At 37.1% G+C, this 15,247-nt stretch overlaps 1 protein-coding gene across 2 annotated transcripts in view; it reads right to left on the reverse strand.

Annotated features, from left to right (window-relative positions):
- Nucleotides 1-11,965, reverse strand: part of EDEM3 (ER degradation enhancing alpha-mannosidase like protein 3) — an 83,225-nt gene extending 71,260 nt beyond the window's left edge. Inside the window, exons 1-2 of one of the 2 annotated variants that reach the window (XM_007451136.1) lie at nt 11,608-11,680; nt 7,040-7,085 (exon numbers count right to left, since the gene is read on the reverse strand). In XM_007451136.1, coding sequence (XP_007451198.1) covers nt 7,040-7,085; nt 11,608-11,636 — 75 coding nt within the window. In that variant the 5' untranslated portion in view covers nt 11,637-11,680. Of the gene's footprint in view, nt 1-7,039; nt 7,086-11,607 lie in introns of both variants that reach the window. The other variant, XM_007451135.1, reaches the window with a different exon arrangement.
- Nucleotides 11,966-15,247: the final 3,282 nt, after the last annotated feature.

Genomic DNA, 15,247 nt, shown 5'->3' on the forward strand with positions numbered 1-15,247 from the left:
TTCCTAAATGATACTAAATGATACTTAATAAAAGACAGATGTATCATATATTGATAGCATATGCTGATTACTGACTGAACTTGCATAATTTCTCAGTTCTCTTTTCACTCCAAGTCAGATTTTCCTTTTTCCTTTTGTTCACTATTTATACTCTTATTAAACCATTTTTCAGGTATTAAGGATTCCACTTATCTAAACTATTAAATTATTAATACTTCTACATTGAACATATGATCCTTGGAGGTAACATATTTTCTGGAATGTTTCTCAGCGCTGAGGAGAAATAAGTAACAAAACTGCAGTTGTCTCATAAAATTTTAAATTAATCACAACAGAGTAGAGTGTTAGCATGCTTTAAAAGTTTCTACCCGAAATACAATGAGAACAAAAGTTTCCAAATTCTTCAATATATGTTAATCAATTTGGTTTTGATCAATGATAAAATTAATTGGACTTATGAAATAATATTATATGAAATAAATAAATGATAATAAATGTTATAATGAAATAAAGTCCTGCTACCAACAGACTGTTTTAGGAAGATTGTTATCAATAATGCAGAAAAAGCATTTGACATAATTCAATAAATACCCTGCGATGATGAAAATTCTCAGCAAACTAGAAATAGAAAGGAACTTAATATAGAGCATCTATGAAAAACCTACAGCCAATATCATACTTAACAGTGAATGGCTAACTGCTTTCTCCATAAGATTAGGAATGAGACAAGGATCTCACCACTTCTTTTCAACATAATACTGTAAGTCCTAGCCACTGCTATAATAAGAAATAAAAGGCACATAGTTTGGAGGAAGGAAGAAGGAAAAGTCTTTGTTTGCAGATGACATGATTGACCATGTGGGAAATCCTAAGGAATCTAGAAAAAAGCTACTAGAAATAATAAGTGAATTTAGCAAGGATCTAAGGTTATCAGAAAAAAGTTGTATTTCTGTATAACATCAATGGACAATTGGAAATTAAAATTTGAAAAACTACCATTTACAATAGCATAAAAAATGTGAAATAATTATAAATAAATTTAACAAAAGATGTGCAAGACCTGTACACTGGAAAGTACAAACCACTGCTAACATTAAGAACTAAATAAATGGACAGAGACATCATGTTCATGGATTGAAAGAGTTGATACTGTTAAGAAGTCAGTCTCTCCAAACTGATCTATAGATTTCAACATAATCCCAATCAATAGCTCAATAGGCTTTTTTTTGTAGAAATTGACAACATTATTCTAAAATTTACATGGAAATGCAAAGAACCTAAAATATTCAAAACAATTTTGAAAAAGCACAAAGCTGAAAGACTTACACTGCCTGATTTCAGGACTTAATATCACTTAACTCAAGACAGGGTGATATTGACGTACAAATAGATATTTACCAGTGGGAAAAAATACAGAGTCTACAAACAGACCCATGCATATACAGTTAACTGATTTTACAAAGGTGCCAAAGTAATTCAGTGGGGCAAGGATATTTTTTTCAACAAACAGTGCTGGAATAATTGGATATCCACATAGAAAAAATATATATATAAAGAAACCTTTACCTCACTTCATATATACAAACATTAACTCAAAATGGGTAATAGATCTCATTGAAAAAGCTAAAATTATAAAACAGCTAGAAGAAAACAAGAAAATCTTTGTGACCCTGGGCTAGGCAAATATTTTTTTAGGTAGGCTATAAAAGAGATGAATCATAAAAGAAAAAGGATAAATTGGACTTGGTCACAATTTAAAAACATTTGCACTTCAAAAGACATTAAGAAATTAAAAGGCAAAGTACAGACGGGGAGAAAATACCTGCAAAACACATATGTGATAAAGGACTGATATCCAGAAAATATATCTCTTATGACTCAGTTATAACAGGACAAATGACCTGATTTTAAAATGGCAAGAGATCTGAACAGATGTTTCACCAAAAAAAGATTTACTAAGCACATGGAAAGATTTTCAACATCATTAGTCATCAGAAAAAAATCAAATTAAAATCACAACAAAATACCACTACACACCCACTAGAATGGCTAAAATTAAAAAGACTGAAAATACATAGTGTTGGAGAAGGTGTGGAGCAACTAAAATTCTTATAATTGCTTGTGTGGAATGCAAAATGTTACAGTCACTTTAGAAAAGTTTGGCAGTTTCTTATAAAAAATTAAACTTAACCTTCCCATATGACCTAGCAATCCCATTCCTAAGTATGAAAATGTATGTCCACAGAAAAATTTGCATTCACAGGTTCACAGCAGTCTTTTAGTAATAGCCAAAGACCAGAAACAAGCTAAATATTTATCAACTGGTGAATGAATAAATAAACTGTGTTGTATCAAATCAACGAATACTACTGAGCAATAAATAGGAACTACAATATCTCCAACAACATGGACAAATCTCAAAAACATCATGCTACAGGAAAGAATGTGAACCAAAACACTACATACATATTTTAAGATGTCATTGATATGAAATCCTAGAAAAGGGAAAACTAGTGACAAAGAGCCAATCACAATGGTTGCTAGAGGTCAGAGGTGGAGAAAAGGAACTGACTGCATAGGAGCATGAGGAACTTTTTGGGGTGATGGAAATGTTCTAGATCATAAATGTGGTGGTAGTTAAACAACTGTATACAACTGTCTGACTCGGAACCATGCATTTGAAATTGGAAATCTTTTTCTCTATAAATTCTACCTAAATAAATGGAAAGACCTGGTTCTATTAAAATCCTACATGGAGTATCAGAGTGTGATTAAAAAAAACAAAAACTATGAGAGGATACTAGAGAATTTCTTAAGTCATTTTGGCAGATTTTTAGGATGTTCTGTAAGTAGAGGCCAAGGAACAATGGTTAATAAAAGGTAGTCCTACAATCATCTATGCAAAAAAATGTACATACATTTATATCTTCCCTCCTCCCAACTATTAATATCACTTCTAAACTACTTTATTTACAGAAGTACTCTTTTTGATGAAGAAGCTATCAAAAAGAAACATTAGGTACACAGTTTCAAAAAGGAAATATGAAAAAGTTCTAGAGATGGATGGTGATATTTACACAACAATGTGAATGTAATTAATGCCATAGGACTGTACACTTAAAAAGGGTTAAAATGGTAAATTTTATGTTATGTATTTTACCACAATAAAAAACGTTTTTAAAAAATTAGAAAAATAATTCTAAGAAAACTTACATAAATCTAGAAATCCACAAGAAAGTTACATTTTAAAACAGTTCCTTTTATTTAAATGATAAAGACTGATCTCTTTCTCTGAACTGTGCACTCACAAAATCAAGCTTAAAAGTGGTTATTGGTAAGCACAGGAAACTGTGCTTACCAACGATTTTAGAGTTTATTTATAATGTTTAGGGCTCTACCAAAGTAGTTTCTGCTTATAACAGTGAATAATTGAGTTATCTACAGTAGACAGGAAAAACATTAGAAGACAAAGATCAGATCAGAGAGCTCAGATCCAAAATGGTTATTTGGTGGCCTAAATACATGTATTTTGTCATCTAAATTAATCTGCAAACAGACCTCAGCACAAATACTAAATACATGCTAATAGAAGCCCTAAAGTAGCTGTGGTCTAAGGTAAATAAGGTCACTCAAGAACTGCCAAAACAAACATCTAATTTCATGCTATTTGGGGAAAAGAGAAAGCCATCTGTGCAATTCATTGTGGATAAACTGCAGTTTGATTGGGGCTAGAGATCTGTCAAGTACAGTCGTTAAGACTGTCGGTACTTATTCTATTAATTGATAAAATCAGAAAATTCCTGGATGTAACACCAAGAGATGGTAGAGATGCAGTAATCTACCTAAGGCTGGCAGGGCATTGTTATTGAAAAACAGCATTAATAGAACCTGGGGAATCATTAAAAAAAAAAAAAAAAAGCTCAAAGGCTGCATGCCTAGAACAAGGAAAGAATGAGTGTGTTTGAAGAAAGTTCTATGCACAATCTGGGGAATGAGTTCTGAGTTAAAGCCTCGACAAATTTTAGGAGGGCAATTTCAATCTCAGAGAATGAATTACTAGTAGCAGTGATGGTAGCAGCAGCAGTTGGTAGCAGTAAACTCTTACACAGTGCTTCCTATTTGCTTGACACAAGTTCTAAGCACTTTAATTGTATTAACTTGTTTAATCCTTACAACAACATTGTGAGGCAGGTGAACCATTTTAGAGAGATGAAGAAATAGGTTCAGGGAGATTTGGTAACTTTCCCATTGTAACCCAGCTGGTAGGTGGCAGAGCCACCTCAGGGTGTCCTGCTTCATTTCCAGAGTTCTTACTCTTAATAATATTATTTTGCTTGTCTTTGGAAAATAACAGTGTTTTCCCGGGAATGAAGAAAGTTAAAAGGAATTGCTGTAATTGTATACTAGACTGGAGAGAAATATTTTTAAAAACTAGTAAGAAATGAAAAGTTTTCAACATTTATTAAATGCCTACCATGTGCCAGGCATTTTACATTTTAGCATAGTAGGCAACTGACTACACCAAAGTAAACAGTTATAGATCCCCAAATTTACCATTAACTTGTATTTTTAATAAAATTTACTAAATGATTTATTTGATTTTAAAAGGCAAAGATATATCACAATAATCAAGTGCAAAAAAAAAATTTGATTACACCTTCACAAGAATTCAATTCAGTTCTTTCAAAACCAAAAAACCCAAACATAGAACATTTATGTACCAGGCATGATGCTAGCTAGGCACAGGCACAGAAGATGAATTTATTAAAAATTAAAGAAAATGGTCTCTTGTTCTCAAAAATCCTAGAATCTACAATAATCCTTTGTACTTATCCCCATTTTACATAGGAAGACACTGCTCAGGGGGATTAAATGATCTGTTTAGGGTCCAAGCTAAATAGCTGAGATAGGATTTGAACTCAAACGTGTCTCACTCTAAAACCTATATACACTTTGACTCTACAGCAAGCTAATAGTGTTTCTGAGTATAGGAACTAGAAAAAATTTTCAACTGACTTCATATAACAAGTACAGGGCACCTGGTCTCTGTTTAATATTTTAGAACTGTTTCATGTTAGTTGAGAACTTGAAAAGGGGAAGTGTGAATTCTAGACTAAATCTTGGGTTACAAACCTCATAAATTGAGCATAGCACAAGTGCATTGCAAGAGTCACTCATGTTGTAAAACAGTTGAATATTTTAAAATACATATTGCAGTAGACTGCAGAAGGGTGTGACTCCACTGGAAAAATGGAGAGGGGTGTTAATTCCAGGAGTTTCCAGTCTTTGGAATTGAAATCCCTCTCTTTTAGATCTTGTAGGCAGGTGGGTATAATAGAAAGTTACCCAGTTAGGGTCCAATAAATAGGAATTGGACCAGAAAGTCCTCTGAGGGCTGCCCCGGTACCTGCTCTGTCAGAAACCCACTTCTATAGTGGGAAAAAATGTACTGATATAACTTTCAGCTGTTTACCTAATAAGGAACAAGATGTTAAAGATACCGTGCTTTACAAAGAGAGGACCCTATTCAGAGTGAGATGTATTGAATTAATCCAGCTGTATACCACTGTATTCAACTTTGGAACGAAAAGTATGCATTTATGACATGGCTTAGGTTTGAGGGTGTATTCTGGACCCACTTGGCCGCCTTAAAACTACTACTAGCTTAGATTTGTTAAATTATGCTTTTCCCAAACTGAATTAACCAGGGATAAATGATTTTGAAAGAAATGTTAAGGGAATGGCTGAGTCTTGAGAAATGAATTCAGAACTGTGTTTTCAACATGGTTAAAAATACCTGAAACTTCATCTCCATCATGTCCTAAAAACATTTAAGAACTCAGTATGTACTCTTAAAAACAGTACAGTATAAAAGGGAGTAAGAATTATCAAATATAAGGCATGTTTAAAAAATACAAAAATGCATAAAAGCATATGTACTTACATGTTCATAAAGATAATGTCAATACATAAAGATTTTTGGGTAATAGAAAAATGGACTCAGAATCAGTTGAAAAATTCTTAAAGCAGAATCAATTAAAGTTAGTTCTCTGCCAAACTTTTCCCAACTACATTTTATAGGCCTTAATCATAAAAGAAGATCTGCTGACATAACAAGGCATAAGAAGTAATTCTCAGAATAATTTGATTAAACTCTTCAAAATTACAGAAATTTACATGTAAAATTATGTTTTGAACTCTAAAATTTGCTGGCTACTTATCTTTTAAAAATTATTATCACTATGTTTTTGCAGTTTAAGATCATTTTATTGAGTGGCAAGAGGTGGCCAGGGCGGGGGAGCAGCTACAGATGTCCTTCCCCACCTCCTACCCCTGTACTATAGGGGAGATTAAATTTTTAATTGTGGTTCAAAACATGTAACAGAAAATTTACCATCTTTAAGTGTAAGTTTAGCAGCGTTAAGTATATTCACCATGGCGCAACAGGTCTCCAGAACTTTTTCATCTTGTAAAACTGACTTGCTACTTCATCTCAAGTGAGCACTAAGACATTTTTAAACAATATGGATCAGCATATCTAGAAAGCAAAATATATTCAAATCAAGGCATACTATGAGGATATAATTTGGACAGAAACTAGGTGACAGTTTGACTCTCTTAAGCAATTGTTTTTTTCAGAGGGAATAAAGTAATTTTGTAAATAGGTTTTTTTTTAATTAAGAGAATCATTTTCCTTAAGGCCAGAGATAACATCTTATTCATGTTTACATCCACCTTAACTATATATTTAATAAACACTGTTGATAGCATCAAAGGAAACTATTTAAACACAAAGTTTCATGATCTAACTCAATTTATTCTTACCTATTCAATAAATTGGTTTTCTAAGAACCACTATCAGGAATACTCTGTTAGCCTATGTTTGTACTATTTTTTAAAAACTTCCTTTAAAAAAATTAGTAACAATTTTTTAAAGGAAATAAAACTTATTAATTCAGGTTTTAAAATTCCAAGTTGACTGGGCTCACATAATAATCAGCTCTCATAAATGGTATATAAAGATAAGCTTTCTACTTACCATGTAGTTACCATAAGCATGATCAAACATTTCCAGTACTTGATTCCTAATTTTAAAAGAGCAGAAATGGGAAAAAGTTAAGTATATTCTATTTATTGTCTTTCAAAAAGTTAATGCTCCTTCATAAACATATACCAATAAAAAACAAAAGAAAAATTTAGTTAGGAAGGAACATAAACAGGGTCAGGACATACACCCATGTTAGTAGACAAGCTTTCATGAATCATGCAGAGATGAGCCAAACTTTTCCTATTCTAGCAATATATGTAAAAGTCATTTTATAATCTTTCCTAAGAAAACTGCTGAATGATACATGCCATGCAGAGAGAAGAAAATCTGATGATGAAAAACAATTACCTCTTAACAAAATTATTTAACATAAATGTCTTGAGAGGGGAAAATATTGAAGAGACCCAAAAGAAATAATTGTTACCATTTATTGCTTATACTATACATTCTACCAAAAGAAAGCGGTTGGTGTGTGTATTGCTATGAAATAACGATACTCTATGAAGCCTCTGCCTTTCCCCTTAAACTGAATAAGATCACTAATGCCTAGTTTAACACATTTCTGTTAATGTTTGTCATATTTCCAAAAGATACACTTTATGATGTACCTTTGGCTCCTTTAAAAAACTGTCAAGGGCTTCTCTGGTGGTGCAGTGGTTGAGAGTCCGCCTGCCGATGCAGGGGACACGGGTTCGTGTCCCGGTCCGGGAAGATCCCACATGCCGCGGAGCGGCTGGGCCCGTGAGCCGTGGCCGCTGAGCCTGCGCGTCCGGAGCCTGTGCTCCGTAACGGAAGAGGCCACGACAGTGAGAGGCCCGCGTACCGCAAAAAATAAATAAATAAATAAATAACTGTCAAAAGTCAAATAAACAATATTCGCCCCTGATATGAGAAAACTAATCCTCGAAAAGAGATCTGTGTATTTTGGCTAACTCTGTTTCTCAAAATCCCCAAAATGACTGTGTAAAATGGAAATTTCTGATCCCCACACCAGATTTACTAAGTCAAAGTCTGCAAGATTGGGACCAAGGAATCAGTCTTTCAATTAAACACTCTCAAACTGGGGGAGTGAGGGTTATAGGAAAAACTACAAAAAATGTTATGGCTAGGCAAGGCCAAGTCTCTCAATAATTAGCAAAAGAAAAATATTTTAATAATCTTTTATTAATTCTTACATTATTCCCAAAGTTCCAATCACTAATGGCAAGAATTGAAGAGAATATTAAAGAAAATGGCTGGATATATTTTTACTTTACCTCCTGTTACACTGCAATTATCATTTTAAAAATTGTAATCATGGATGATGAAATACTGGTAATAATATAGCTAGCAGACAGAAAAGGGCTAATTTCCAGATCCTGGCTATAATAACCAGCAGAATCAAGTACACTCAAACTTGTGAACTGAACAAGCTAAGTCCTGACAACTCTTTATAAATAATAATCATTTAAAAACACCTAATCATTAACAAGGTGATAAGTCACTTTGCCAAAACACTAATTCTTTATATGTTTATATGTATGATAGAATATGGATCAAGTTATCTCAGAAAATTACAGAGTACCTCAAAAACTCCTTCTAGACTTTTTTTTATTATACTGCAGGTGATAAAGAGCTCTCAAATTAGCTAATAAACAAACAAAAAAAAAGGAGCCAAATTTTCCCTTCAAGCACTGATATCAATAAATGGAAAATGGAAATTTTTTTCCTTCCCCTGAAATAGATTAATACAAAATTATTGTCAAGAAGTAAACTTCTGTAACTGGTAATAGTAGTGCCTAGACATGTGTATTACAGGTAACAAGCTTTAACTTGTTAACCCAACTTTGCAAGCATTCAAGCTTCAAGACTATGAATAAATCACGACTGCAAACGACACATTATTTTCCAATCTTTACATTTATGCAGCACATGATCATCAAATTTCACAACAAATACTTCAAAGTGGAAGTATTTAATATCCAGTTGAACTCTCTCACTTTCTTAATTACACATATAAGTCCTAACACTCATTTAAATACAGAATGGTAGAATAATTACTATATTATACAGAGATTTGTTTTCTATAAGGTTTTGTATCTATTCAACAACTGGATAAAAATGTACTGGAAATTAGATCTATAAATCAGCTTTTTCTAAAGTTACATTGCTTGCCAACATGCTACAGAAACTGAACTGTTTTATACTTCATTTTTTAAGTAAAAACATTAACAACTTTTGTAACATTTAAAAAACAAAAAATGAATCAGGAAGTATAAGACTACATATAACCAGGTAAATAATTCCATAAACTATAAACTGCAAGCAACCGAGCAATTGCTTACTATTCATGATAATTTCAGTCTTTATCATCAGTTTAGTTTGGGCGGGGGGCTAGGGAACGGGATAGGCATTTTCTGTTTTTTATCATAAATCATTATTTGGATTTCCAAAAAATAATTGTACAGGTAAACCTAATAAATCATAGTTCCGTTTCCTGAAAATTCCTGGATGAGAAAGCAGTCAAGCAATGTGTATTGTGGTTTATAGCTATAAACTCTTATTCTACTCTTACCCTAGAGTAAGGCAATCTAAATTAACAAGCCTAAATAATTGTAACTTCACTTTCATAAATGATCTCAAAATTTGAGCTGAAATCTCAAGCCAATTTGGTTGAAGCTCTACAGTTAAAATTTTATTTTGGTCAAAAATGAGTTATCCAATGACTTTTCTTCAAACAAAAATTTTTAACAAAAAAAGGAGAAAGGGGAGTCGTGATCAAATAAAAATACTCGCTGTCCTTAACAGACTTGAAGCTTCTCTCTCCAAGTCTTATGGAAGTGTAGCAGAGCGGAGTGAGCACAGGCTCTGAAGTCATACAGACCCGGGTTTGAATACTGGCTCCACCATTTACTTAGCTCTGTAACGTTGAACAAGTCAACCTTGAGTCTCAATTTCCTCATCTGCAAAATGGGGATTGCATCCACCTCATTAAGAAGTAGAGAGGATTACAGAGATACTATATGTAAAGTGCCTGGCACAGAGTAGAGTATTCAGTAAAGCAGTTATCAGTGATACATTAAATTCACAAAGAGAAAATTTAAGACACTTATTAGAGTTTACTGGTAATTTTGTTTTGGTAACTGACACTTTAAATTTTCCAACAAGTGTCTTTTATTGCTATTTTATTTAAAAAGTAATACAAGACTCTTGCAACAATTTAAACAATATGGAGTCTGTATATGTCGATAAAATAAAACCTAATGGTTTTACCTCACCTCCATTGTAACTCCAGGAGGTAGTCATCTTTCCATGTTTTTCTGAGCTTAAACAATTTCTTCTCCGTTTTTTTGTGTGTTTTTTTTAAACATGGGATGGTACTACAGATAGTATTCTACAGCTTACATCTTTTTGGCCTTGGGAGTATATTCTGGGTAGCCTTCCGATGACCTAACTCCTCCTTAATATCTGAATATTATTCCATAATATGGATGATCCAAGGAACAGCTCTGTTCTTTCAAAATGCACATCCTTGTACACCTATCTCTACTTTAATAGTGCTTTTATTTCTGTAGGATAGATTCCCTGAGATGGGATTAATGAATCAAAGAATACATACAATTTAAATTTTAGGAGACTGTCAATAAATTACAGCAATTTACACACCCACCAAGTTTCTTCTCACACCTCAACTATCCAGTCAGTACTCCATCCATGTACTGTGTTTTGTATTTACCAGCCTGATGGCAAAAACCCCAGCTATTTCATTGTTTTAGTCTGCATCTCTCACATTTATGAGGTTGAGTAACTTCATGTTTATTGACCATTTGCATTTCCTCTTGTGTGAATTAACTCTTCACACCCTTTGCCCATTTTCTACTGGTTCTTGGCTTTTTCCTTATTCATTTGTGGGACCTGGTGTGTATTAGGAACACTTACTCTAAATTAAATGCTGTACATATAACTGATGATTTTATGACTTTCAAGACTGATAAAACTACTTTGAGTAAAGTGAATAGGTATATTTAATTGAGGCTTTTGAATACTACCATCAAATATTGTTCTACTATGAAAATGCAGTGCAAAAAACCACTGCAAGAAAATGGTAAAATGTGTAAAGTTCCAATGAACGCCCCCTATTCCGTAACAGGTGTAAACATCATTTCCTTAACTGCTCTGAGATCAGTAACATTTCCCACCTGGGAGCTCACTTGTGCAAGAAATCTAACCAAGTCTCTGATGAAAGGCAACCTCGGAACTATCGCGCTCAGGGAAACGGTCTGTAGCCCCCTTCACGGGCCAGTGACATGGCAGCCGCGTTGACACACCGCGGCTGGCCTTAAGGAGCCTGCACGTGTCACAGACGGCCCGGGCGACACCCCGACAGTCCCGCGAGGTCGCATCGCGGGCGGCGACCCCCACTTTCCCGGACCCTGTCCACCCCGCCAGGGTTCTCTCGAGGCAACAGCCGTCCCAATCGCGACAGGAGAGGCCACTGGGCGCCCGGGTCGCAATGACAGGCACCTCGCCCGTGGTCAGCCTCACGAGGAAACCCACCCCAGGTTTCCAAGCACCCTTACCCAAGCTTCTGTTTCTCCTCCCTACTCATGGGCGAGGCCCCCGCCGTCCACACGGACGTGGCCGACACCAGGCAGAGCGCGGCCGTCGCCGCCACCAGGCTCCATGGCGCTCGCTGGGGGACCGAGTACCCAAAGCCCCGGCCGCCGCCGGCTTCGCTCATGGCCCCGCGGTTCCGCGCACGCGCACGCGCAGCTGCTACGCCCGGCCGGTGGGACCCATTGCCGGACGCCGGTGGCAAAGGAGCTGCGAGCCGTGCCGAGGCCGGGATGCGGAGGAACGCGAGCGGCCGCCGTCGCCGAGCTGCTTCCCGAAGCCACCGAGCCGGTCCCCAGCGCCAGCGCTGCCACCGCCCTCCGCTCTCAGCAGCCCCGAGCACCTCCCCCAGCTTTCCGGTGTCGTAGTCTAGGAAACCACCTCCCCAAACGCTACTTCCGGGTAGGGCCCAAGACGCTGAGCCTCAAGACCAATGGGGGCCGGATCGGAGAGGGGCTGGCCCGGGGGACAGGAGAGGGCATTGGCTGGGAGAAGTGAGACGTGGACAAAAGGCGGGACCGGGGAGGGACCTTTCGCCTCGGCCATCCTCCGACCCGTGAACTTGAGGCCTGAAAACTACCGCTCCCAGCGTGCACTGCTTCCTCCGCGGCTCTCTCGCAATCCGACTCCACCGGGCTAAATTTCCACTCTGGGTGGGCGCGCTGCACCCTGTGACGTGTGGTCCGCCGAGGGGCTCGGGCGGTTCCTGCGATCCCTCCTCCCCCGGCTCCCTGCAGCCAGCCGCCCTACTCCGTGGGCTGCCGAGTGCCGGAGAACCCGTCAGCTCTTTATCCCTCTTCCTACGTATGCGTTTCGCTGAGGGCTGGCAGGATGAGGCTCAGACGGCCTCAGATCAGTGCTGTACGCCTTAGGGAAAAGTAGTCCTATTGGACTTCAGGGAGATTTCACTACTGTAACAGCAAAAATGAATTGGGCCTTTGACGGCAATGTGCTAAGAGTTTTACTTGCATTCTCTCATGCACTCTTCTCAACTCTAATAGGTGAGTACCACCGCCCCCATTTTGCAAACGAGGAAACCGAGGCCAGAGAAGTTAGGTAATGAGCCTCGTCACACTGCTGGGTTAGATTCCAACCAGCCTCTGTGACTTGGAAGCCCTTGCATGTAATCACAAGAGTGAAGGAGGGCACGGGGGGGGCCTCGTACTTGATTAATAATAGTCATCTAGAAAGCTCAATGTAAGGAAGCTAGTGTGAGCTGCAAAGAAAGTTTAATGAAAATTGGAACTTGCAATTAATTTTGATGGCCGAGGCAAAATGAGGAGTAAAATCCTCTTGAAAACCCACACTGTTTTTCTTGTGTAATAATTCAGTAGGAAGGTGCGGAGTTTAGGAGCTTGGTCGTGACCTCTGTGACCACAGAAAATCGCTTACTCTTACCCTCAGTAGCTCAGCTGTTCTTCCTTGATTTCTATCATCTTACATCCTCTGCGTCCCTCTCAGACTGACCATTCAGGTGACACCAATGACTCCTCTGCCTTCATTACCCATCTCTGTCTTAAAATTTTAAGGTTTTTTTCGTCGGTTTTCTCTTTGTACTCTTTGTACCATCATATCCCTGTGGTTGATTTCTAACTCAGTATCTGTCCTGATCTCCAGACCCACATTTCCACCTCCCCAATAGAAATTCCCTTCTGTCTGGCCAAAGGGTAAGCTCAAATATAATAATGTTAACTGACTCAATATGTCAGAATCATCTTCAACTCATCCTCCTCCTTCAGTCTATGTCCAATCACTTGACAATTACATAGATTCTACTTCTGCTATCACAACCTTTCTTTCTACTCCTGCTTCTGCTCAGTTCAAGCCTCCATTACCTCTTTTCTGAACCATCACAATAGCCTCCTAAATTATCTCCTTGGCACCCTAACTTTTCTCTACATTGCTACCAGAGTTGGCATTCAAGGACATCTACAAATCCTCTGAACATGTTATCTCCCTTCTACCCCTGCCCTGCACTCAAGTCCTATGAGAAAACTAACATTCTCATACTATATCCTTTCTATGCCTTTGCTGTTACCATCCCCTCTGCTGTCCCACCATCTTTGTCTGTAGAATACTCACTACTCATTAAGTCTCTGCTCAGATTCCACCTCCACAAAATCCTTCCAAAACCTTCCAGCCATTAGACATCATCCTCCCACTGTATTCTGTGTCCTTATTATTGTGTTTTTCACAGTCAGCCATGTCCACTACATTGTGACTGCATGGAGGGTATTGACTTTACCTTATTTATATGTATGTTCCAAAACTCAGCACTGTGCCTCTCATATTACACGTGCTCAATAAATGTTGGGTATACTTATCTGTTTCCTTATCCCTTCAGTTTCCGATCTATAAAGTGGGAATAATAGTTTTTATCTACTTATATGGAGGCTGTGAAAACACATGAGGTCACTTCTGTACAATATTTCATTTTATCCTTTGTACAGACCTGCAACCGTATGTTGGTTCCATCCTGGATCCTCTTTGGCAGCTTTAATGATGAAGTTAGCTAAGTAAATAATACCTGTGAATTGTTCTTGGCTCTGGCACAAAGAACATGGAAAGCTAAAGGTCAACATGAATCATTCAGAATTTGAAAACTAGGAACAAAGGAAATAGAAGAACAGTCAGCGACCTTCAATTATATTGAAATGTGGTCAATTTTCTTTGCCTTTCTGATGTTCCAATCCTTTATAAGAAGTCAATATTGACCAGTAACTGTCACTGAGAAATAATGTTCTCAAAAAGAAAAAGTACTGGCTTTTAATGTGTAGCATTTTCTGGGATTTTTTTTCCCCTGGCTTATTTGTTTTTAAGCTAACACTGCACTTTAAAGGTGTATAATGATAACACAGAACATATTCTTTGTTGACTTGCTAAATAATAAGCATCTTTTTCTCTCTTACTGAAATTCAATTTCTAGCCAATGGTTGAGTCCATTTTTCACTAATCTCTGCAAAACCATAAGGATAAAAGCTGTGGCCTAAAATGCATTGCAAGTTAACGTATCTAAAGTGGAGCCTGTGAAAGTGAAATAAAAATATATTCACAAAGTGCATTTCAAAAAAGAACCCATTTAAACCCCTTACTGGAAATAATAGAAATTCTTAGCTAACTGGCAATTTGTGAACACCAGGAAAGTTTGACATTCATTATTGCAAAACCTACACACAATATTTTAGAACTTATATACTTAGTGATAAAATGCATATAGGAAACACAACCTTCCGAGACTGAACCAGGAAGAAATAGAAAATATAAGCAGACCGATCACAAGCACTGAAATTGAAACTGTGATTAAAAATCTTCCAACAAACAAAAGCCCAGGACCAGATGGCTTCCCAGGCAAATTCTATCAAACATTTAGAGAAGAGCTAACACCTAACCTTCTCAAACTCCTCCAAAATATAGCAGAGGGAGAGACACTCCCAAACTCATTCTACAAGGCCACCATCACCCTGATACCAAAATCAAAGATGTCACAAAAAAAGAAAACTATAGGCCAATATCTCTGACGAACATAGATGCAAAAATCCTCAACAAAATACTAGCAAACAGAATCCAACAGCACATTAAAAGGATCATACACCATGATCAAGTGGG

The sequence above is a fragment of the Lipotes vexillifer genome, unplaced genomic scaffold (assembly GCF_000442215.2).
Source record: "Lipotes vexillifer unplaced genomic scaffold, Lipotes_vexillifer_v1.1 scaffold343, whole genome shotgun sequence".
In the NCBI taxonomy this organism is placed as follows: Eukaryota; Metazoa; Chordata; class Mammalia; order Artiodactyla; family Lipotidae; genus Lipotes; species Lipotes vexillifer.